Genomic DNA, 25193 nt, shown 5'->3' on the forward strand with positions numbered 1-25193 from the left:
CCACTTCCTGCCGGTCTCATGTAGAAAACGGATCGGGGGAGGCAGATGCAGTCTGGAGTTAAAATCTCTCGGGCCTCATGCTACTGGAGGTCAGAACGTGCCACCTGCCCCAGCCCTGCCCGCCTGATACCCACCCCAAGTTAAAATCTGGGATAATAACTCTTGCCCCTCCCCCTCCTCTGTGCTTCAAGATGGATGGGAAGAAGTCCTTTAGGTAGAAAAAAAATTCTTCAAGTTTTTCTTTACTCGTTTTATGAATGGTCGAACACTCAATATCAGCACAAACATTAAAATATTAATATGAGCAGCATCAGAAAGAAGAAATTACCACAATGAGCAAACTTGAGGGACAGCACACAGCTCTCATGGAGGTGCAATTGGTACTTGTCTGGTTTTGTCACATGCAGCACCTCTACATTGCTGTTTTCCATTCCAACCGCAAGCCACTCTCCAGTGGGGCAATATCCCAGTGAAAAGATCTAGAGCAGAAAAAAAACACTTAAACTATAGAATCTGTGCCCTATGAAACAGTTCATTTTGTAAGCGATGGGCCAATTAAATGCTACGTGGTTGTCTTAGAGCTATAGTAAATTTTACAAAAAAAAAAAATTCTGAACTAATAACTTCCGTTGGTGGAGTTATGTAGTCATCCAAAATGATAACTCAGCAAAGTTTACCTGTTGCTTTTAGATAGAGCATTAGGATGTTGTAAATGACAAATTCTGAAAACAGGCATTTTAAGTTGTAGTTCAGTTGAATACATAGGCCTAGAAATTGGGTATAGCCCCACTTGAGGCGTTAGAACTGGCGCTGCGCAAAGTTTATAGCCAGATGAAACTTATCGCCGCCTGGCGCGATATTGGGTTGCATCGCCCCTAAAGGGGATTGAGGCGCGAATTCAGGCGTTACACGGGACTCCTAAGGCGCCAATCTTCCGGCGCAACCCAATATCGGAGCGGACGGGCGCAGCGCAGGTGCTCTCTATTACTGATGACCACGAGACTTCCAGGCGCCGGACAGCTCTTAAAGGGGTGGGTCAGTCAGCTTCAGCATCCACACTCTGCGCCTTGCAGGCCTCAGAATCGGCGCAGGCCCTTCTCTGGCGCTAAAAACTTAGACCAGATGGAGAAGGTGAGACAGAGAGCAGAGCGCTTCACCAATGAGGCTCTGGAGCAATTGGTGGCCGCAGTGGAGCGCCGGCGAGATGTTCTCTACCCAGACAATGGCAGGAGGCCGAATCATAAGGACTACCGACGAACTTGGAGGGATGTATGCCAGAGGGTCAACTCCAGCAGCATGGTGACCAGGAGCCCTGTCCAATGCAGAAAGAAATTCAACGACCTCACTCAGGTCGTGAGGGTGAGTGTTGTTTCTGCAAACTTCTGCATCCCTTCATTTGCACCTGACTTTATGGCTACAAAGTGGGCTGTGCCCCATTGGCCATCTGCCAGCAAGCACCCATGGCCCTTTCTGGGCACACACATGCACATTTGACTCAAGGCATCATGTAAGGGCTCTTCCACCATGGGGGCATGAGATGATCACTCAGGGCATCATGTAACATAACTTCCCCTCCTTTCCCCTGCAGTCCAAGCTGGCGAGGATTGGCAAAGACCAGCTTCGCACCGGTGGAGGACCTCCACAAGTGGTCACTCTCACGGATCTCGAGGAGAGAGTCCACCAGATTCTTGGAGGACGTCTGAGTGGTCCTGTGACCACTGCAGCTGCCGACCCCATTGTCGACAGCGATGGTAAGGTTCTCACCTATTACAACTGTCTCCTTCCAATTGTTCCCCCCGCCAGCATGCTTTCTCACTGTGGACCCATGTCATAGCCTTGCCGCAATCTGGCACCCCTTGCTGCCAAGCTGTCCTTTTGCTAAAGCCACTCTTCCACCTCCCTGCTTTCAGATGCTGCATCACCAGCTCTGGAGCCGGGCCCTCAAGCTGCCAGTGCCAGTGCCTCCGAAGGCTCAATGAGAAAATTACTGTCCAACAGAAGGTCAGCAACTCTCTCCAGCAACGATCAGAATGGCCAGGCCAAATGGCTGCAGCTTTTATACTAGTGCTGTCCCCTTTAAATAGCGCCCCCCCCCCCCCCCCCGCCCCGAGTCCGAGAAGGGCCTGGGAACGCTCCATCCAACTGTCACTAATAGCGCCAGGCGAAAAGGTTGCGGGCGCCACCGAATATCCGGTCCGGGGCGCCAAAAAGGCGTTGCACACTGAACTGCCTGCGCCTGCGGGCGAGCAAAAAGAGTTAGCGCCGGCGCTAAAAGGATACTCAATATGGGAGGTGGCGCTATATTCACTGCACCCGCCCGAAAATTGGGTAACGCCCCAATTCTCGGGCTCTTTAGGCGCTAATCGCTGGCGCTACCAACCGAATTTCTAGGCCATAAACTTTAGAACACTATCTACACACACATCAATATGTGCAGGAAACAACAGCTTCCACTAGTGTAATATAGGCCCGGAATTTGCGGTCGAGATGATGCAAACTGGCAGTGTTCACGGTCATTCATCCTTTGAAACTGACTGCAACTTTGGGATTCAGAAATCCTGAAGTTGCGATCTGGCAGCGACAGCTCCGAAACAGGCCAATGCACTTGCTTATGCCAAGAGGAGTTGCAGCACCTTGATGCCAATGAACTAAAAAAGGAGTGCAGAGCATATCTTTGAATCTTAACCAATAAATATGAAGCATATAGGATAGCATGCTCAGGTATAAAGCTGCAACAGTCTCTGTTTATTTGGCATTCATAAACCACTTCAAATTTGCTTTCTTGATTTTACTATCTAAATCTCGGATTGTTTTACAATCTTAAAAACACTCTTTTTCCAAATTCTTCCATTCTCTATATACGTACCTGGGACGTGAAGTCATGCTGCTGTAGTTGCCTTCCTTCTCTGAGGTCCCAGGATCTTACAGTGTTGTCTAAACCTCCTGTCCAAAGTTTGGTGCCATCATTTGAAATATCAATACAGCTGGCTCCATCTGTGTGACCCTGGAATTGCCTATTAACATTAAGAAAGCAATAAATTTGGAATACATTTCCTCCGGAGTTCATTTTGCTCCTCACATTACATCAATGCCTTTGTTTATGGCCCTTTTGCACTATATGTGTCAATATCATACATTAGAAAAAGTATCCAATATTAAAAACATTGTTAAGAAACATTATTCAAAAGTTTTCTGAAAGCCCAAGAATGCTACACTGAAACACTAACATTTCAGTTGAACTTCATTTTAGAATAGTGTTTTAAAAAAATATATAGTATACAGCCCTTCATGCTACAGATGGTCTATATAAAAAATCTAAATGAAGTTCTCATCTTGGAAAAGGAAGGAATTATACTTATATAGCACCCTATCACATTCTCATGACATCCAGAAATGTTGTATAACCAATTAATTTTTTTTGAAGTATAGTCATTGTTGTACAGCAGCCAATTTGCACACAAGATCCTGGAAAAGGCAAATGAGACGAAAGATCAGGCAATCCGATTTCCGTGGAGTTGGTTGAAGGAGAAACGTTGGCCAGGGCACTGGGAGAAATCCCTGTTCTAATTCAAAATAGTGAATGGAATCCTTTAGGTCCACCTGAGAACATCTCATTCTGGAAAACAGCACATCAGACAATGCCGAACTGAAGTGCTAGCCTAAATTATCTGCTCAAGTCTGGAGTGGAGCTGGAATCCATAACCTTCAGACTCGAGGGGCGATACTGCTACCCAATGAGACACACTGACACTTGAGCATTTAGTTCAAAACATGTTAAAACTGCATTGTGCATTTAAAGGGTTTTTATTTTTTTATTACAATAAACCTTCTGCCTCTTCGACTTTTCAAACATACACACCACAAATTATAAACAGCAGTATTCAAGTTTTCTGGAAGGTAACCAATTCTTACCTGACTAATGTTTGATTGTGCAGATCCCAGACAGCGATATTACCATCACTACAGCAGGAGAAACAGACCTTGGAGTCAGGGCTGATAGCCAAAGCATAGCAGGCAGGAGCAGAGGATGTCAACTCTGCCTTTATACGTGGAGTTGGGGCTGCCAGGTCCCAAATAGATAACGTGCTGGCTTCACCACCAACAATCAGCGTGCGACCATCAGGAAGCAACTTGCATGATCGGATGTAATTGTCTCTGTTCTGTTGAGATAGAAGCCATTAAGCAATTGCTTACGTGAAAAAGACAAATAAAATATGGCGCCAGAATAAATAAGTGATTTAATCTATTTTAACTGTTTCTACTTAAGATCTTTACAGAAAAAAGTATAATGCATTGGAATTTTGTTTTTAAACAATTTTGAAATTAACTTGCACGCCCAGTGCAATCAAACATGTAATCAGAATTACCGTCTGAAGTTAGGAGTTTCACATTGGGCCAGAATTTGCGGTGGGTATGACAGCACACTCACTCAGAGTATGCCATGATACCACCTTTGAAATAGACCGCGCATGTGCCAAATCCTAAACTTTCTGACTTGACAAGACGATCCGCACCGACAGGGAAATCCCAATTGCTGGCGTAGTGTTCCAATGGCCCAGCAATTACACCTGAACATTTTACGGCTGATGCAAATAGGCACAGAGTCTGTTTGCACAGCACAAGGGGACACCCGTCAATAAAAAATCTTCATCTGATACTTTATTACTGCATTGGAATTAAAAAAAAATTTTTTTTTCCAAATTAGATGATATCCAGGAACGTATAAAGTTGTAGAACCCGAGTGTCTCATTTGGGACCGCACCCAGAGAAAATGTGGAATATTAGCACAAATTGACAGGCATGCACAGAATCATCTAATAACTTATAGCAGATACCTGTATTGTTAAATTTGTGATTCTTTAAAAGAAATAGGAATGTAGCAGATGTTAATTTAACTAAATTTTACCTGGATTCTCCAGAGTGCCATTAAACTACTGGAATATGCCTCCTCTTTTCCTTGGATTTATTTATTCTTTTCCTGTTTTATTTCCTTTTATTCTTTCTCCGAGAAAGCTTCAAAGATCAATTCTCCAAATACATATTGCTTGTTTCATGATTGGAGCATCGGCCCACGTGATCGCAGGTATGCTTCCGCACATGCAGCGCCCGTGATCCGTGGGCCATTACGCTGCCGTATAGTACACAGCGTCTGCCAGCAAGTTCGCGGAGAAGGGTCCCCAGCAGGTAAGTGTGCATTTTATTCGGATGCCAGCGGCGTACTCTATAGGTATGCCACCGGCCGCAAAATCCAGGCTAATATGAATGTTTACTCCATTTTTCTACCCTTTCAGAACTTTTGAAAAATAGAATATCCTTCATGATAGCTTCACTTAAACAGCTACAGCTTATGGATAAACTTGTCACAGTATTGAGAACTACAGTAACATAATAAATACTCAGCAGCTAATACCCAAGAGCAGGTTACGTGACTAATCTATGTGGAGCAATTTGAGTAAGTGCATAAATCATTCAAATTGAGCACCCAAATCACAAGATTAAGTTCTAGCCTTTAACTTGCTCCCAACTGTCTACTTGATATTAAATAGTTTAATATTTTCTAGATGATAAACACATCAGCACCAAATTTGTCACATGAGGACTAACTTTGTGGCTGAACTTCTTCCACTCCCTAATGCTGTACCCTAATGTTTGTTTGGTACTGAAACTGGATCTACTGCTTGCTTATACAAAGTTCAAATAATAATGGCAGTTGCTCTCACCAAACAGCAGCAGATGAGGTTTTATTAGCACATAAAAATAAAAAGATAGTCAAAGATGAGGTGGGGCCACTTAAAGACAAAGGGGGCCCATCTTGTACTTGTGAGCGAGGGAATGGAGGAGGTGCTTAATAAGTACTTTGCCTGAGCTTTTACGGAAGACAAGAAAATGCAATTGTGAGAGTACCTGGGGAGAATTTGGAAGAGCACTACTATGAAACTGTATTAAAAAATTATTAATGGTACTAAAAGTAGAAAAGTTACTAGGCCTATATAATATGCATCCCAGAAAACAGATGGTGATGACTGGGGAGGAAATAGCACAAACCAGAATTTTCCAAAAGGCTTTGTAAACAGGAATTATGCAAAAAGGGAGTGTTGGGAGTGGGAAGAGAGTATTCTTAATGACTTAACAAATTACACTTTTGCTTCACTGTTTAATATACTGTGATACACAGAAAAACAAGTACTGAATTTATAACTAAACATACTACAAAAAAAAGTACAATTTATTTTATTTGCTGCAAGAAATTTCATTCTCAATATAACAATATATCTTGCAGCATTGTAAAAGAGGGGGGAATAAAAAAAACACAAACTGCTCTCAGCAACCTGCTGCAACTGTCTGTCAAACTAGACAAGGGGTATGTGACACTGAGCTTTCAAGTACAAATGCTCAAAGCCATGGTGTGTGAGGGGCATAGATGTGAACCCAAATCAGCTTCATTTCTGATCTGAGCAACTGTCAGAGAGCCGAGTAGCCAGCTACAGGAAGGCACTGGCAGGCTGTCTGGGAGCAAGCCAACCACCCTATCAGAAGAGGAGATAATTAGGCCAGCAGGGGATAATTTATCAAGGAAGGAAAGAACCTGCATTTATGTAGCACCTTTCACAAGGTCCCAAAGCACTTCAGACAACTAAATACTTTGGAATATAGTCACTGTTGTAACATGGGGACGCGCAGCAGCCAATTTGCCAACAAGGACCCACAAACAGAAATGAGATAAATGACCAGATAAATCAATTTTTGTTGATGTGGTTGAGGTATAAATGTTGGGCAGCACACCAGGGAAACTCCCCTACTCTTCTTCAAAAAGTGTCATGGGATGTCACCTGAAAGGGCAGACGGGGGCAGGGCAATACCTTGGTTTAATGTCTCATCTGAAAAAAACTCCAATACCCTGTACTGCAGAACTCCCCCAGTACTGTCTCTGGACTGGGGCTTGAACCCAAAGCCTTCTAAGACTCAGATTGAACAGTGCTACGACTGAACCATAGCTGACAATAGAGAAAAAAAATTGGCAAGTTGACCCTCACTTTGCTCACACAACTTAATTTGGAATAATAAAGCACACAAATCAGTAGAAAGTGTTATTTATGTCGGTCAGTTGTTTGCTTGCCAAGGAATCAGATGAAAAATATCCCACTTTAGTTTAATTGATGGCAGCTGTCTGAAGGAAGCAGGGTGTGTTTTTCTGGCAGGAGAGTTCTTGTCCAATGAGGCAGCCTCATGAAATTTAGGAACATGGATTCAGAGTACCTTGGGTGCATTATGGCACTAAAAGTGCATGCAAATAGACATCATCCAAGTAAAAATAAATATAGAGTTGCTCACTGGAGGGCGAAGGTTATTCTATTTAGGGTCCATTTATGTCCGCAGCAGATGCCATGCTCTGGACAAGTGATTTTTTGCAGAAAGTGATCGATAACCAAATTCCACCATTTTCACTGCCTCTGGGACATTTTATGTAAATTGTGGGACTAAGGCTGCAAATCATACCACATGCAGTAAGTGAAAAAATCTGTGGGAATTGTCAGGGGATGTTTTGTCATGATTATTTGCCCTATCCATGGTAGACACCTGTGTCTGCTGCACTGCTGAAGGATTTGCAGAATGATAATCAAGTTTATTGCTGGGAGGTAATGCCGTGTATTATCAACAGTGAATTAGAGTTAGACAGAATTTCGCAATCATGCTTGTCTTCAATGTCAAAATGCATATTATAACAGGAAGCTTGACTTGTCACAAATCATTGTAGACAAAAATTGTGTTTGCATTTTTGATGACTTTTACATAAAAGTACACATTAATCTGTATATTGGGATTTGTTTTCCACCCCCGCTCCCTGGTGATCTTTAATATTGAAAACGCAAGCAATTCAGTACAACAGGCAATTTGAATATTACTTGTGTGCTATTACTACATGCTGTTAATTGTACTTAAGTGGTGTTTAGCAATTGAATGCAGGTGGTGGCAATTAATTGCAGACTCTCTTGCTCTCATATATATGAGAGTAGGCTGGGGAAGGGTTGCAAGCTTATCGTGGGGATGCACAGTATGTAATGTGTGTCGCTGTGAATAATGGCTTGTAAGCAGCTAAAGACTGGGCTCTAGTACTTTATCCTTCACCACCTAGCTATCTGACATTTTACACATGCAACGTTCAAGGATATTACACTCCAGTCCAACAAACACTACGCAATGAAGATGTAATTTTCACTGAGGAAATAGCTTTCCTCTCCTGAATGACGTATACAAGTGAAGCACACATTTCCAAATTCCTCCTTCACCCACATATGTTATTTTCCCGCCAATCCTCTTACCAGGCAGTCCAGCTGAGAGACCGGGCTCTTGTTCCCAGGGTGACTAATATCCCAGACCTTCACACATCCCTTCCCACCAGTGTACACGTGTCTTGTAGGATTGCTTATGGTCACGGCACACACAACCTCACCGTGGCTCAGAGTGTTCATTTGCCTAGCATGTCTTGGAATTCCTGGTCCAATCAGGGCATCAGGAGGGAAAGGCACAGGTTGCATCTGTCCGTCAGCACTTACATGAAATGAATAAGCACTATTAACAAAGAAGGAAAGTGCTGATTAGCAAATCACTACATCAGTCAGCACATTATTTCTGCTGCTCTGTTTTTATTACAAAAATGTTGCAATTAATATATTAGCATAGCCTGAACTCAAATTTAGTTATAACATAATTTGTTCAGAATGTTAAAGCCAGAGTCAAAACGTTTGAGATAGGTTTTTCATTTTTATTGATCAGCAAGTTGTCCAACAGGAGCACATTGTTTAAGAGTTTCCAAGTCAAGCTCTGAAGAAAACTACATTCACCTGTAGGGTTTCTGTTTGCCTAGCAGAAAGTGCAGCTGGGGAATTTAAATTCAGTTAATTAAATAAATCTGGAATAAAAAGCTAGTATCAGTAATGGGGACCACAAAACTAGTGGATTGTCGTAAAAACTCATCTGGTTCACTAATGTCCTTTAGGGAAGGAAATCTGCCGTCCTTACTTGGTCTGGCCTATATGTGACTCCAGATCCACAGCAATGCAGTTGACTCTTAACTGCCCTGAGGTATTAGGGATGGGCAATAAATGCTGGCCTTCCCAGCGACGCCCACATCCCATGAACGATTATTAAAAAAACATGGTAGCCTGGATATGCAAATGCATGATCTCATACCCAGCCTCCAGTTAATGCCTTCCAGCAGTAGTTGTCCCAAAGTCTCAGAGTTTCCTCACCTATTATACAACAGGCATCTGCTTTAAATGTGGTGGAAGGACCGATCATGCCAGCCAGCCATTTAAATGTTCCATATGTCCTTAGAAATTGTGCTACACTGCGCAAAGACATTTTCGCCCCAACATGTAAAGATGGCATTAAAATCTAGCATAATCAAAATGGTAACTTCAAGTACACGGTATAGTGGCCACACCAGGTAACTCAAATATATGCCGTTCAATAAAATTGCAAATAAAGATGCCTCTATGTTCTAACTTTGGTACCTTGCTGGCAACACTTCCAGTACCTCCCAGATTTGGAAAGCACCAGCAGCAAAACCACCACCAAACAATGGTTTGACACTAAAGGCACTTCATGGCCATGACAGTGCAGTGGCATCAGCATTGCTTTTGCTTATTTTAATTTCATAACATACAGCACCTAACAGACCAATATCACCATGAGGGATGTGGGACTCTAAGACAGTGGTTCTCAAACTGGGGTCCGCAGAGACTTTCCAGGGGTTCCGCGAAATAATGTGAAAGTTAGATTTCATCAATGAAACAAAGTATCATTTGTGACAATATCTTCTTCCTTTCTGCAATAAATAAATATTTGTGTTATCCTTTACTCTGTCGACTTCTTTGCGATAGGGTTAATGATAACCAGTGTGACAGGAAGGTACAGAGCATATACACATAAGAGTGCATCAGAAAGAGGGGTCAGAGTAGGGAAAATTGGTAAAAAGACAACAATAAATGCTCTATATCTAAACGCACACAGCATTTGTATCAAAATAGATGAGTTGACAGCACAAATAGAAATAAATGGGTATGATCTGATGGCCATTACAGAGACGTGGTTGCAAGGTGACCAAGGCTGGGAACTGAATATTCAGGGGTATCTGCCATTTTGTAAGGATAGGCAGAAAGGAAAAGGGGGTGGTGTAGCTCTGTTAATAAGGGATGAGATCAGTTCAGTAATGAGAAATGATATTGGCTCAGAAGATCAAGACATAGAATCAGTTTGGGTGGAGATAAGAAATAATAAGGGTAAGAAGTCACTGGTGGGAGTGGTCTACAGGCCCCCAAACAGTAGCCACACTGTATGACAGAGTATAAATCAATAAATAATAGAGGCTTGTAAGAAAGGTATGGCTATGATCATGGGAGAATTTAATATTCATATTGATTGGACAAAGCAAATTGGCAAAGGTAGACTTGAGGAAGAGATCTTAGCATGTATATGGGATGGTTTCTTGGAACAATACGTTGTGGAGCCAACCAGGTAGAAGACTATTTTAGATCTGGTAATGTGTAACGAGGCTGGATTAATTAATGATCTCGAAGTGAAGGATCCTCTTGGGAAGAGTGATCATAGCATGGTAGAATTTCAAATTCAGATTGAGGGTGAGAAAGCTAGGTCTCAAACTAGTGTCCTGAACTTAAATAAAGGTAATTACAAAGGTATGAAGGCAGACTTGGTTAAAGTGGACTGGGAAAATGTATTACAAGGTAAGGTTGTAGAAAAGCAGTGGCAAATATTTAAGGAGATATTTCACAACTCTCAGTAAAGATATATTCCAGTGAGAAAGAAAATAAGAGAAGGATGAACCATCCGTGGCTAACTAAGGAAGTAAAGGATGGTATCAAATTGAAAACAAAAGCATACAATGTTGCAAAGAATAGTGGAAGGCCAGAGGATTGGGAAATTTTTTTAAAAACAGCAAAGGACGACTAAAAAAATGATAAAGAGAGAGAAGATAGCTTATGAGAGTAAGCTAGCAAGAAATATAAAAACAGACAGTAAGAGCTTCTACAGGTATATAAAAAGAGAGTAGCTAAAGTAAATGTTGGTCCCCTAGAGGATGAGTCTGTGGAATTAATAATGGGAAACAGGGAAATGGCGGAGACTTTGAACAAATATTTTGCATCGGTCTTCACGGTAGAAGACACTAAAAGCTTCCCAATAATGGATAATCAATGGGGCTATTGGGGTGGGGGGGGGGGGGGGGGGGGGAAACTTAAAACAATCACTATCACTAGAGAGAAAGTACTAGGCAAATTAATGGGACTAAAGGTGGACAAGTCCCCTGGACCTGATGGCGTACATCCTAGAGTCTTAAGAGGTGGGTGCAGAGATAGTGGATGCATTGGTTGTAATCTACCAAAATTCCCCGAATTCTGGAGAGGTCCCAGCGGACTGGAAAACCGCAAATGTAACACCCCTATTTAAGAAAGGAGAAAGCAGGCAACTATCGACTAATTAGCCTAACATCTGTCATTGGGAAAATGCTGGAGTCCATCATTAAGGAAGTGGTAGCAAGACATTTAGAAAATCATAATATAGTCAAGCAGAGTCAGCATGGTTTTATGAAAGGGAAATCATGTTTGACAAATTTGCTGGAGTTCTTTGAGGGTGTAACGAGCAGGGTGGATATAGGGGAACCAGTAGATGTCATGTATTTGAATTTCCAGAAGGCATTCAATAAGGTGCCACATAAAAGATTACTACACAAGATAAGATCTCCCAGGGTTGGGTGTAATATATTAGCATGGAGAGAGGATTGGCTAACTAACAGAAAACAGAGAGTTGGGATAAATGGGCCATTTTCAGGTTGGCAAACTGCAACTAAATTTGCTGATGATACAAAGATAGGTGGGAAATCAAATTGTGTGGAGGAGGCAAAGAATCTCCAAAGGGATATAGATAGACTGAGTGAGTGGGCAAACATCTGGCAGATGGAGTTTAATGTGGGAAAATGCAAGGTTATCCACTTTGGTAGGAAAAAATAAAAAAATTATTTAAATGGGGAGAGATTACAAAATGCTGAGGTACAGAGGGGTCTGGGGGTCCTTGTACATGAAACACAGTTAGCATGTAGGTACAGCAAGTAATTTGGAAGGCAAATGGAATGTTGTCCTTTATTGCAAAGGGAATGGAGTATAAAAGTAGGGAAGTCCTGTTACAATTGTACAGGGCATTGGGGAGACTTCACCTGGAGTACTGCGGACAGCTTTGGTCTCTTTATTTAAAGAAGGATATACTTGCATTGGAGGCAGTTCAGAGAAGGTTCACGAGGTTCATTCCAGAGATGAAGGGGTTGTCTTATGAAGAAAGGTTGAGCAGGTTGGGCCTATATTCACTGGAGTTTAGAAGAATGAGAGGGGATCTTATTTAAAACATAAGATTCTGAAGGGGCTTGACAGGGTAGATGCAGAGAGGATGTTTCCCCTCGTGGGGGAATCTAGAACTAGGGGGCATAATTTCAGAATAAGGGGGCACCCATTTAAATCGGAAATGAGGAGCAATTTTTTCTCTGAGGGTCATGAATCTTTGGAATTCTCATCCCCAGAGAGCCGCGGAGGCTGGGTCATTGAATATAATTAAGGTGGAGATAGACAGATTTTTGAATAGTAAGGGAGTCAAGGGTTATGGGGAGTGGGCAGGGAAGTGGAGTTAAGGCCAAGATCCGATCAGCCATGATCTTATTATGGTTCGAGGGGCCAAATGACCTACTCCTGCAGCTTTGTCTTTTAGAAGGCTGCAGCTCATTTTCCTAATGACCGTGTGGTTGCCAAGTGAAGTCATCCCCAGGCTATGCCGAGGGATGTCTGGCTGGGGCTGGTGGCGGCAGTCGGGTAAAGGCAGCCAGCCGGACAGACAGCGGCGGGAGGGGCACAGTGGGTCAGGCTGCCGCTCTGCTTCTTTTAGGACCTGAAGGAGCAGCTGAAGGCGGCTCGCGGTTGCTGCGGCTAGGCTCCCAACGCTGCAATGTGGCTGAGGGGAAAGTGAGAGTCCACGACTCGAGCTGCGGGCGCCATGTGTTGGCCTCGCTGAAGAAACAAAAAGGCGTGTTGGATCCCAGTACAGTCGGTAAATGCACCCCCACCCTCCCCTCCAAGGGCTGTGTCCCTGCCCCCACAGATACGCTGAAGCGATACAAATGAGTTTAAATATATTTAAATCTTCCTTGTGAAAAACCAATGTACAATTAATGCAAATCCAGAGTGAGAAAATTAAACCCAAATTAAAGGTGGGAAAGTATCAGTGCTCAATACATGTTCTTACAATGCACCTTTCATGATTGAAGGCATGACATGTATCTCCATTATCATAGAATAATACAGCACAGGAGGAGGCCATTTGGCCCATCGTGCCTGTATCGGCTCTTTGGTAGAGCTATCCAACTATTCCCACTCCCCTGCTCTTTCCCCATAGCCCTGCATATGTTTTCCCTTCAAGTATTTATCCAATTCCCTATTGAAAGTTACTACTGAATCTGCTTCCACCACCCTTTCAGGCAGTGTATTCCATATTACAACTCGCTGTCGCCTCTGGTTCTTTTGCCATCAGTACCCAGAATTGGTAAAAGAAGCAATGAAAGTGTAGCTACTTTTCCCAACAACATCTATTTGTGAAACATCATTTTCTGCTATGGCAGCAATGAAGACGAAGTACAGGTCCCATCTGGAAGTGGAGAATGATTTAAAAGTGTCATTGTCAAACATCACACCAAGGACTACCGTTTTTCTTGAAAACATTATTAAAATACTCTTTACACGCAGGACTTTCATATAGGAGTACGAAAATTTAGATGGGGAGGTTGGGTCCGTGATTACTAATCCATTTGAAAAGGGGTCCATCAACCAAAAATGTTTCAGAACCACTGCTCTAGAAGAACCACAAAATTCACTCCTATTCTCTCCATTTACCTCTTCTTCCCCAAAATATTAAATTATTTTTCTCATGCCTCATTTTTGACAAGCAGAATGATTATAGACTTACGGTTTTCCTCCAGGAATGCCACTCAGGTTTGGTGGAATCCCAGGTACACGTATGTGGTGTGGATCAAACCCAACCTAAAAAAAAAAAGCCAGAATTAAACCAGAATTGAATTGTAACTATTAAAAAGAATAAAACAGTAAACCAATTTTATTTTTTAAAAAGCATCTCTAAGCATTCAGTCAAAAAGCTTTAACTTCCAACTATTTCTGCCTTTTCCCAATTACAACAGCAGTATCTACAGGCACACATTAAACTATTTTCCTGGCTCAAATTCATCAAATAAGCAGTCTTCTTATTGATAGAGAAAATAACAAGTCAAATCAGGGTTAAAAGCCTGCTCAATTCACTCACCACTGGAGATCGGCCGTAAGCAGCTGCCGCTGCTGCAGCAGCTGCTGCTGCACTCATCTGGGGGGAGATATTATGTAAACCTGCATATGCCCCTGGGCTCGTTAGGTCTCCATTCATACCAGCATGGGGCACGATTCCAAAAGGAGCAGGATAAGGGCACGGCACTGCCATAGGAGTCCTCAAGCCTGTAAATTACCAAAATCTGCCATCAGTGACAGTAAGCTCCAAGTACCTGCAAATGCCTTTAGTTCACCTCAGCTGAACATGTCATCTTTCAATCTGCGAAATCCAGAGGAGGGGAAAAAAGTAAAGCGCTATATAATGTTACTTTTTGTGGTTTGCTTCCTGCAAGGAATTTTTCCATGTAAAAATTGCAACATGGTGATTTTTGCAACTCTAAACCCGTGAAATGGAAAATGTATTCCTGCAACATTAAAACAGGAATTCATGCCAACAGCAAAGGTAACATTATAAAGCTATACAAAGACAACTGTTTACAGTGAACCATTTAGCTACCTAATGGATCAATTCCTGGTGGTTTGCCAGGGACAGGCCTCAATCCTGGAGTGGAATTACTTCCTGCAGTTGGAGCATCTGATCGTGGAGTTGGAGTGTTGGACTTTGACACTGGAGTAGTTGATTTCTCATTCTGTAAATAAGCAGAAAGCTGCTTTGTCGATACTGCAACTACAAAATTATACCACAAACATTCATTCACTATAAATTAGCATTGTGATGACAGTGGCTATAACCAACAACCAATCTAAACTTTTAGTAATGTCACCAACTGTAACTTTCCTGAGATCAACAACTGCAGTTGAGAACAATGCCAAATGATTTGTTTCCTAAAAAAAAATCAATAGGTACAATTAAAAAAAAAACTGAGTTCAAGTACTTTCCAGCCTGAGTAAATGACAGACTTGCATAGCATACTATACCTTAAATAGATAAGCAGAGACCTAGGTTTCAAACTGTTTTGAGATTTTCTAATGAAGGGTCTACACCTGAAACATTTGCTTATTCTTTCCAGATATTGATTGACCTACTAAGTGTTTCATTCATTTTCTCTTTCTGGTTCAGATTTGCAGCTTTTTTGCCAAAGATTATCTATTTGACTTGTTATTGAAGTTCACCAACTCCTCTTATGGTTACCAAGTTTTACCACATGGTTCTATATCATTTAGCAGGAGCAGGGAGCATTTGAAGACAAATATCAGAGTAGGGCTGACCTAATTGCCAAGAAGACTGGAGTGAAAAATTTGCTTTTACTGAATTAGAATGTGCCTCTGTTAGCACTAATGATTTCTAATTGAAGAGTTCAGATAGAAATGTATAGACAATACTCACAAGACTCATTTCTTTGGACTTTGAGGAAGGAGTACTACTGGAGGAAGCAATGGAAGCTGGGCTTATAGGTGCATCCTTTTTTAACAGGCGAGATTTATCTAAGCCATTTTCCCGTGGTGAGTGGGGTGGACTACCACGTGGGGAGGTGGGATCCTGAAACAAGGAACAACATTTTTGAGTGAGCAGCATTCCAAAATATGAAAAAAAGACAAAACAATACCTACAAGTTAAAATTTATAATATAAACTGGCCATATTACATTCTACTAATCAGATGCAAATTATATCTCAATAAACCTGCAGTGATTATATCAAATTGGTTAAGCTCCATGTATGGAAGTCAATCATCAATACTGTTGAAGAGCAACACAGAACTGGCTACGATTGTCTGCACGGCAAGCCAATATCAGAAGAAAACACACAGGCCATCATAAAAAATCATTGTATACATTAGAATAGTGATTTAAAAAAATTGTCTTGGGGTGCAGGCAACATTGGAAAGACTGCATTTATTTGGCGTGACTTCTTTTTGAACCACAGGAAACTCTCGATTTACCGGCACTTAAATAACCGGAAATCTCTGTTAACCGGCAAAGGTTCAGGTAAGTTTTACTTCATATTAGTGGCCGTTCCTGGATCGGTGGCCGTGTAACCGGGGTTCCTGCACCTGTTGCTATGCAACAAGGACGCCGGGATCTGTGGCCGGGGTTCCTGTTGCTATGCAACAGGGACGCCTGGATCGGTGGCCGTGTATGCAGTTCTCATACCTTTTACTATACCTCCCTGTAATCCGGACTTTTTGATAAACCGGCACCACGCCGGTGCCGGATAAAAAAAAGAGTTTCCTGCACTATGTCCTTGTACTAATGCTGTTCCCACAATGATGTTAGGTAAGGAATTCCAGGATATTAACCCAGCAACAAGGAACGAATGTCAAAATATGTTCAAGTCAGGATGCTGTGTGACTTGGACGTGAAGTTTGCTGCTTTGTCTTTCTCGATGGTAGATGTTGCAAGGGGAGGGAGGTCCTGTCAAAGTAACCAAAGTTGCTCCAGTGCATCCTGTAGATCATACATACTGCAGCCATAGTGTGCCAGTGATGGAGGGATAGGTATTGAGCCTGGTGACAGTGCCAATGATCAAGCAAACTGCTCTGTCCTGGATAATGTTGAACTTCTCAAGTAGTAAATATTCCATCACACTACTGGCTTGAGCCACATAGATGGTGGAGAGGCTTTGAAGGGTCAGTAGGTGAGCCGCTCATTGCAGACTACCCAGCCTTTAGCTGGTTCTTGCAGCCAGTGTTAATATGGTTGGTCCAGTTAAGCTTCAAGTCAATGGTGACCCGACCCCTACCCCCCCACCCCCAAGATGTCGATGGTGGGAAATTCAGCAATGGTGGTGTCATTGAAGGTCAGGAGAGATGGCTGGGGTTTTTCTAGTTCGAGATGGTCATTACCTGACACGTATATGGCGTGAGTCTTACCTGTCACTTCTCAGCCCAAGCCTGGATGTTATCCAGGTCCTGCTGTAGGGTGGTATAGGCTGCTTTATTATCACAGAAGCTGTGAATGGCACCAAGGTGCTTTAGAAAAACTGAGGTCAATGGGTGTCAAAGAGAAAACCTTCCACTCGATGGAGTTGTGCCTGATGCAAAGGAAGATGATGTAGTTTGTTGGAGTTGTGAATACTGCTGAACACTGGAATTGTCAATGAACAACTTCACAGCTGACCTTATGATGAAGGAAAGTTCATCGATGAAGCAGCTGAAGATGGTTGAACCAAAAACACTTCCCCGAGGAACTCCTGTAGTGATGTCCTGTGGCTGCAATGATTGGGCTCTAACAGCCACATCATCTTCCTTCGCTTCAAGTAGGATTCTAACCAGGGGAGGGTTTTCCATTTGATCCCATTGACCTCAGTTTTGCAAGAGCATTTTGGTGCCATACTTGGTTGGATGCTGCCTTGATGTTGAGGGCAGCTATTTTCACTTCCCCTCCGACATTCAGCTTGTGTGTCTGGATCAAGGTTGTAATGAGATCAAGAGCAGAGTGGTTCTGGAAGAACCAAAACCGAGTGTCATTGAGTAGGTTATTGGTGAGTAGGTGTTGCTGATGACTCCCTCCATCCTTTTTGAATAAAAGGCTGATATGATGGTAATTGGTCAGATTAGATTTAAACTTTTTTTTTTTTTTTTTTTTTTTTTAAGGATAGGGCATACCTAGGCATCCCACACTGTCATGAAGATGCCTGTGTTATGGCTGTACTAGAACAGCTTGGCTAGGGAAACAGCTAGCTCTGGTGCACAAGTCTTAAGCAGTTCAGTGAGGATGTTGTTAAAGCTATAAATTTCATCTCATGGTTCTGATGAAAGCTATAATCAAAGCAATATTCCAGTTGTGAACAAGAATAAAAAAGCAGGACAATTAAGCCTGTTCTAACAAGTGTCAGGAAGTTTTGGGTTTAAACCCTAATCCAGACTGGAGAACATAATCTGAGATAACACCTCAGTGTAGTACTGAGAGAGTGCTGCATTGTCAGAAGTGCCGCCTTTTGGAAAAGACGTTACAGAAACCTGCTTAGGTGGATGTAAAAAAAAAAAAAATCATATGGCACTGCCTCAGCCAATGTCAACAAAATAGATTAACTGGTTATTTATCTCATTGTTGTTTATGGGACCTGGCTGCCACAAATACCTACAAAACAATTGGTAACTACAGTCCTGGTTCAAGTGTAATATAGCTTCAGAGACATACAGCCACATAACTATTTAGAATTTGCAGTATGGCTAAATTGGATCCACCCTGCAATAACAACTTGCATTTATATAGCACCTTTAACACAGTAAAACATCCCAAGGCACTGCACAGGAATGTTATCAAACAAAATTTGACACCGAGCCACATGAGATATTAGGACAGATGACCAAAAGCTTGGTCAAAGAGGTAGGTTTTAAGGAGCATCTTAAAGGAGAGGTAGAGAGGTGGAGAGGTTTAGGAAGGGAATTCCAGAGCTTAGGGCCTAGGCAGCTGAAAGCACGGCTGTCAATGGTAGAGCGATTAAAATAGGGGATGAGCAAGAGGCCGGAATTGGAGAAGCGCAGAGATCTTGGCCGGGTGTAGGAGGTTAGAGAGATAGGGAAGGGTGAGACCATGGAGGGATATGAAAACGAGGAGAATGTGAAAAAATTGAGGCATTGCTGGACCAGAAGCCAATGTAGGTCAGTGAGCACTGGGGTGGTGGGTGAACGCAACTTTCTGCAAATCAGGATATTTGCAGCAGAATTTTGGATGAGCTCAAGTACATGGAAGGTGGAAGATGGGAGGTCGGCCAGGAGAGCATTGGAATAGTCAAGTCTAGAGATATGGAGGAGAGTTTTAGTGGCAGATGAGCTGAGGCAGGGGCGGAGTCAGGCGATGTTATTAATGAATTAAGTAATTCATTGGCTGGAGATGTGAAAAGTGCTATAGAAATGCTAGTTATTTTCTTCCTTTCATCGACCATGTACAATCTACCCCATAATAGACTCTACACTGATCACATCTCCTGGAGTAAGGTTCCAGAGAAATATTCCCTGATCCTCAAAAGGTTATCAAGCAATTCCAGAATATTTATCTGTCCTCAAGACTTCATTCAATCCTGGCCTGTTGCTCTCCACAGAGAATGTTTCACTCCTTGTATGATCAACATTGAAACTGTCATATCTCATGGAATGTATGATCACCTCAACCTATATCTAATTCTATTCCAAAATTAATATTTGTCCAGCTCTATTATGCCCAGCATATTATTGCCCTATAATCATTCCCAGATATGCATTTTTTCTTTATATTTACAGATAATGATAAATACAGACATTTTATGGTGGCTCACAGAACGAAAGATAAATATTCACAATTTTCAAGCTTGCATTTAAATTTCCTTGAACATTTTAGATGATCATATCTTCAGTTACACTTAGAAGCTTCTTCACATCAAATTTCTATTTTGATAGATGTTTAGTTAATTAATTTAGATTCTAGGAGCTTAAGCTGATGCTTGAAAATCTTGAATGAAAGATCAACAATGAGCCAAGAAAGACTCTGCAGTACAATATTAATGCATCAAAGTCTGTGTTCATTGCCAACACCAATTAAATCATTACATTCAACATTCCTAAAAAAACCCACTACAAACCTCATTGGAGACATCAACCACCAAGTTGTCATCACTCTTCTCTCCATCGCTATCCTATATTTGTACACACAAATAATGCATTTTATATTTAAATATGAATGCACATCAACTTTAACTCAATTCAGACAGCTGTTTGAAAATATTATTGTAATAGGGTTATCAACCTATGCATGTTTAAGAGTTAGTTATATAACAAACATTTTAGCTTAATCAGTGCTGCTGCAGCCTCCACAATGGCCATGCCAGACCATAAGAAGTTAAATACAGAAAGCTTTTAGTGTGAAGAACTGGAGGCGCACAGCAAGTTAGACACTAACCTGCCACTCTGATAGGATCCTTACAGCCAGGAGACAGAAGGGACTTTTATCCTGGGTCAAATTAGCTTGGCCAATCTCAAACCATTCCCATGCCGACATGTTCGGACGACAGGTCATCGACCCGAAACGTTAAGTCTGTTTCTCTCTCTACTGATTCTGCCTGACCTGCTGAGTATTTCCAGCATGTTCTGTTTTTATTCCAGAGTTGACATGGTTCTACAACATAAGACTGCAAAATGGAAAAAATCTCACACTGGTTGCAGTGTGGGATGCTCCTCTGAGCTTTGGGTTGAGATATGGAACATTGTTGGGAAGAAGCTTCATTCTGCATCTTAATAAACCGGACCTAGGATCGATGTGTACAATGGGTGCCTGAAATGGGATATGTAAGATTAAACAGCAAACCCAGGAGTTGTGGTGTCTGGTACACCAAGGACAGCTGTGCTCCTTCACTTTGCATTGTAGCAGCCACCCTTTCTCCATCCCACTGTTTTGGGACCAAGGCAGATATAGATCAAATTTGCACACACAACAGTCTAACAAAAAGTATGTGACTAGCAGCTTAGTACTGCTGATCTAATGCCTTAGAGGGCTGCAATGGTGGTATGGACAGGAAGTGCCACACTGAGAAAGTTTTTACATTTTCCAATATAATGTTGATACTAATGCTCATTTGTTTCTTTCCACAATGATAATTTAGCACATAACTCCCCACTTTCAGATAGGTACAATCTACTACTAGACAGTCTATTGAAACAACCCTATTACTGGAGCAAAAGAACTCAGCAATCTTGCTTTGCCTTTTTTTTCCTGCTTAAGTAAAACTGAAAAGTGGCATTCATAAAAATATTTGGGGGGGGGGGGGGGGTGAAGAGAACATAATTACAGACAAATTGAGAATAATTCAAGGTTTAATCACAATTAAATGAAAAAATTAATTGTAATGATGACTTGCCCATCATTTCAATTGTTACTCACATAGCGGTTTGCTAAATCTTTATCATCAGTCTTTTGCTTCTTACTATCCGTGGAGTAGTCATTTGAGTTTCTGTGCTTCTCTGCAGCTCTGAAGCTGGCTGATGGTGACACGGAGGAACTCTGAAATGACAAGTACTGTATTCACAGGGAGGTTTTAATATTTAAAAATAAATTATAATGGGTAAGGCGGTAAAAGCCACTTAATGGAAAGATCTTGTTTTGTTTACCCAAAGAGCATTAAAAGTACAATTGTTGGCTCTGCTTAGCAATATCCTATCCAGCAAGTACTCTAGATTTAACACATCCACAATAGCATATTTGCACTAAGTGATATAGTAGGATGGTGAAATTGACCAATAAACTTGTATGTAGCACCTTTTCATGTCTCCCAGAAACACATCAAAGCAAAGCAGTTATATTTACATTGTTGCCATACATTAATGAAATGTTGTAATTCATCCACTACATCTGTGTTAATACATTCATATTTGAATGTATAATGATGCAGTAAGACATTGAGGGTATTGTCATATTATTCTCCAAAGGCTCATCCAAAACTTTTCTGCCTGTTTGCTCACCCATCACTGGTGTCCTCGCTAACCTACACTGGCTTCAAGTCCCCCAACATCTCAAATATAAAATTCTCATTCTCCATGGTCTTTCCTCATCATACCTCGAACCTCCTACAGCCTACACCACCTCTATATTCCGCTTACAAAAGCAAAATACTGCAGATGCTGGAAATCTGAAATAAAAAACAGAAAATGCTGGAAATGCTCAGGAGGTCAGGTAGCATCTGTGGAGAGAGAAACAGAGTTAATGTTTCAGGTCGATGACCTTTCGTCAGAACTGCCAGTTCATCGACCTGAAACGTTAACTCTGCTCCTCTCTCCACAGGTGTTGCCTGACCTGCTAAGTATTTCCTGCATTTTCTGTTTTATTTCTTTTCCTCTTACTCTGGCCTATTTTGTATCCTCCTTGTCCCCCACCACCACCCCCACCCGACCCCATGTGCCATTATTAGCAGCCAAGCCTTCTGCGTCAAGAGGGGTACACTCTAGAATTCAATCATTAAACCCCTCCGCATCTCCATCTCCTCCTTTTAAGATCTGCATTGAAACCGGCCTCATTGACTAATGATGCTTCTGTGAAGACTTTGGGATGTTTTCTCTATCAAAGGTGCTCTTTAAATACAAGGTGCTGTTGTATAAAAATGCACAGCAGCAAAGTCCAATCCAATCCACATAAATGCAGATGCAAGAATGAGGAAAAGCCATACAACTCATTCTTCTCATCTAGTCAGTCAGAATATTTGATGTGACTATTTTTTGGCTGGGTCTATTTGCAACACCAGATTTTTGTTGGTCCCCTTGGAGGACCTGACACACCCAACCGTTTGTCTGGAATGTGTAATTTGATCTTGCCTGCTGTAGACAACCCTACAATGTGAAATTTGATCCAGTCTTGCCAGACTACAGAAGGTGGCAGTTAGCTTTGTGATGATCTTCTGTTACTAGAATTCTGCAACTGTAATTATAGTTGTCCTTGGCTGGTAAAATAAAAGACTTTATACTCTAATTAGTGGGTTAGTTAATTTTTGGGAGTTTTATTTCCTTCTGGAAGTGATAAAAAAAATCCAATTCTGAATGAAGGGACCATGTATGTGGGGTCCGTTCATGTATCCAACCTTCTGACATACCAGCGAGTTTACACTGGGGAGAGGCCGTGTGTGAGAAAGGATTCACTAATTCATCCGGTTAGAAGAACATGATCCACCTTCCCGTCTGGATCACCGTTTTGCTCTCATCACCCCCCCGCCTCCCCCCCCCCCCCCCTAGACCTGGATTACGTACGTTCGTCCCCCATCCCCACTATTCTCTCCATGCTCGAACACCCACTCACCCGCCGAGTTCCTGACCTTCCCCTCCCACCCGCCAAACTCCTCTCTGACCTTCCCAACCCCCTCTGAGCTCCTCTCTCTGACCTTCCGCCTCCCCCCACCGAGCCCCTCTCTGACCTTCCGCCTCCCCCCACCGAGCCCCTCTCTCTGACCTTCCGCCTCCCCCCACCGAGCCCCTCTCTCTGACCTTCCGCCTCCCCCCACCGAGCCCCTCTCTCTGACCTTCCGCCTCCCCCCACCGAGCCCCTCTCTCTGACCTTCCGCCTCCCCCCACCGAGCCCCTCTCTCTGACCTGCTCTTCTCCCCTTTCTCCACACCCACCCCATCCCCCACTCCAATTCCCTGACCTTCTCCACAGGGAGACGAAGAGTGTCAGTCGAGGCCGGAGGCCGCAGCCACCACAACTGGGTGCACATGCGCGGTTACCAAAACAGTCTTCAGTCTCTGCACAGAGGAACTCAGGACACAGTGAAAATAATCACACCGCCATTTTTTCCACACACTATTTACAGGGTTGATTCAATTACTCTTCTCATGACAACAACATTTGAATTTTTTTATTCAATTTAAATTCCAAGGCAAATGGCACTAAGACTTTGGCACTGCTTAGAAAAATATTTAAATCCAGACAGTTGTAATGGAGGCAGCGAGCAATATTCAGGTCAGACGTTGAAAAGTTATTCACAGCTAAAAAACAAGGTTGGCGTTTTGAATCTGCATATTATATACTTAAATTCTCCTCATTGCAAAAATTGCAGTAAACCTGAAATTAGAACTTTGGTTTTGTTTCTGTGCCAAAGAATAAGCATGCAAATCCAGAACAGTTTATTAACCTTCAAATATTAATTTTTGTAATACACGGCCACAGGGAAATGTAATGATTACTAAGCAATACATTTCCACTAATCTTCATTCAGATATAGACACTAACTTTGTTTCCATCAGGGAACCTTAACTATTATAATTCATTATTATAACGCATTATAATTCACAAAAATACACAAATCTTTTTCCTATAATCAATATTCAAACTCCCGAGTTGACTGTGCAGGGATTGGACGAGAAGCCATTGCTCGAGATGCTCAGGCTATGATCAGATAGGGAAGAGTAGACTCATTTGATCTATGTTAGGTCACTTTATATCTAGAACGGCAGTATTCCACCTACACCTGCCCTTTAGCTGCAGACTTTGCAGAGATACAAAACTATCTTCACCTACTAAAAAAACTTCAACAAACAAAACACACCTTGAACACCTCTACAGACAAGCTTCACAATTAAGTGTTTATGCATTCCTGGTTTCTCAAGTATAAAAACTTCTGTTATCTCAAGATCCTCCTGGTCATCTTAACCTTTTGCTTGTTCTCATTTGTACCTAAAAATAACTTAATAAAATAAAGTGAATAACTACCTTAAACACAGGTTAATGTGCAATGCTGAATTCTCATAATTATCTGCCCAGCTGTTCAATACATGTTCAGACTGTACTTGTTGAGTACACAGTCAATAGAAAGCAGAAACCCAATAGCTAGGTAGGTCAAAACTGCCAGCATAAATCCTTTTCAACAGGAAATGTTGCTTCAGTAAACATGCAGGACAATTTAGTCATAGAGTGTTTGTTTAGTGGTTTGCATTCTGTGAACCGTGAAGTGATGGCTTCTTGAAATTTTTTTGCTGTGGGCTGACTGCCTAAACTGAATACTGATGGACCACACAGCACTGGTTTCTTGTTACACAAACAGAGAAAGAGAGCACAAATGGACAGGCTGGCTGGCTGGTTGTGGCGGGAAAACCAGCAGTAGAAGGCTGTAGCCGGAGACACTTGGGGACAGTCCTCAGAAATCGGGATAGAGCTGGGTGGGTGGGGGAAGGGGGGGGGGGGGGGGGGAGAAAGAGGAGGAGGGAGGAAGAGGGGGGGGGGAAGGAAGAGAGTGGAAATCCGGGGCAGGGGGGCAGAGGAGGAAGCTACAGGGCGGGTCTTGTGGAGGAGTTGGGGGAGGTCGCCGATTGTGGCCTCTCTTTTTCCCCCCTGCCACAATCGGCAGGTGGGAGGCTGAAGGCTTCCTTGAAGAGCCAGGGGGAGCACTCCTGCACCTCCTGGCCCAC

At 42.4% G+C, this 25193-nt stretch overlaps 1 protein-coding gene across 14 annotated transcripts in view; it reads right to left on the reverse strand.

Moving 5' to 3' along the window:
- The window catches only part of LOC147124362 (transducin-like enhancer protein 4), a 159363-nt gene that overhangs the window by 18995 nt on the left and 115175 nt on the right, over positions 1 to 25193 (reverse strand). For 9 of the 14 annotated variants that reach the window (XM_085985664.1, XM_085985619.1, XM_085985609.1 and 6 more), the window contains 10 exons: positions 21188 to 21322; positions 19893 to 19946; positions 15718 to 15870; positions 14887 to 15019; positions 14371 to 14555; positions 14020 to 14093; positions 8322 to 8571; positions 3913 to 4160; positions 2867 to 3014; positions 329 to 479 (listed from right to left, as the gene is read on the reverse strand). In XM_085985664.1, coding sequence (XP_085841790.1) covers positions 329 to 479; positions 2867 to 3014; positions 3913 to 4160; positions 8322 to 8571; positions 14020 to 14093; positions 14371 to 14555; positions 14887 to 15019; positions 15718 to 15870; positions 19893 to 19946; positions 21188 to 21322 — 1531 coding nt within the window. The remainder of the gene's footprint in view (positions 1 to 328; positions 480 to 2866; positions 3015 to 3912; positions 4161 to 8321; positions 8572 to 14019; positions 14094 to 14370; positions 14556 to 14886; positions 15020 to 15717; positions 15871 to 19892; positions 19947 to 21187; positions 21323 to 25193) is intronic. The other 5 variants (XM_085985728.1, XM_085985638.1, XM_085985627.1 and 2 more) reach the window with 1 other exon arrangement.

Source organism: Somniosus microcephalus, chromosome 1 (genome assembly GCF_052327205.1).
Source record: "Somniosus microcephalus isolate GS21.2 chromosome 1, FLI_Smic_1.0, whole genome shotgun sequence".
Lineage (NCBI taxonomy): Eukaryota > Metazoa > Chordata > Chondrichthyes > Squaliformes > Somniosidae > Somniosus > Somniosus microcephalus.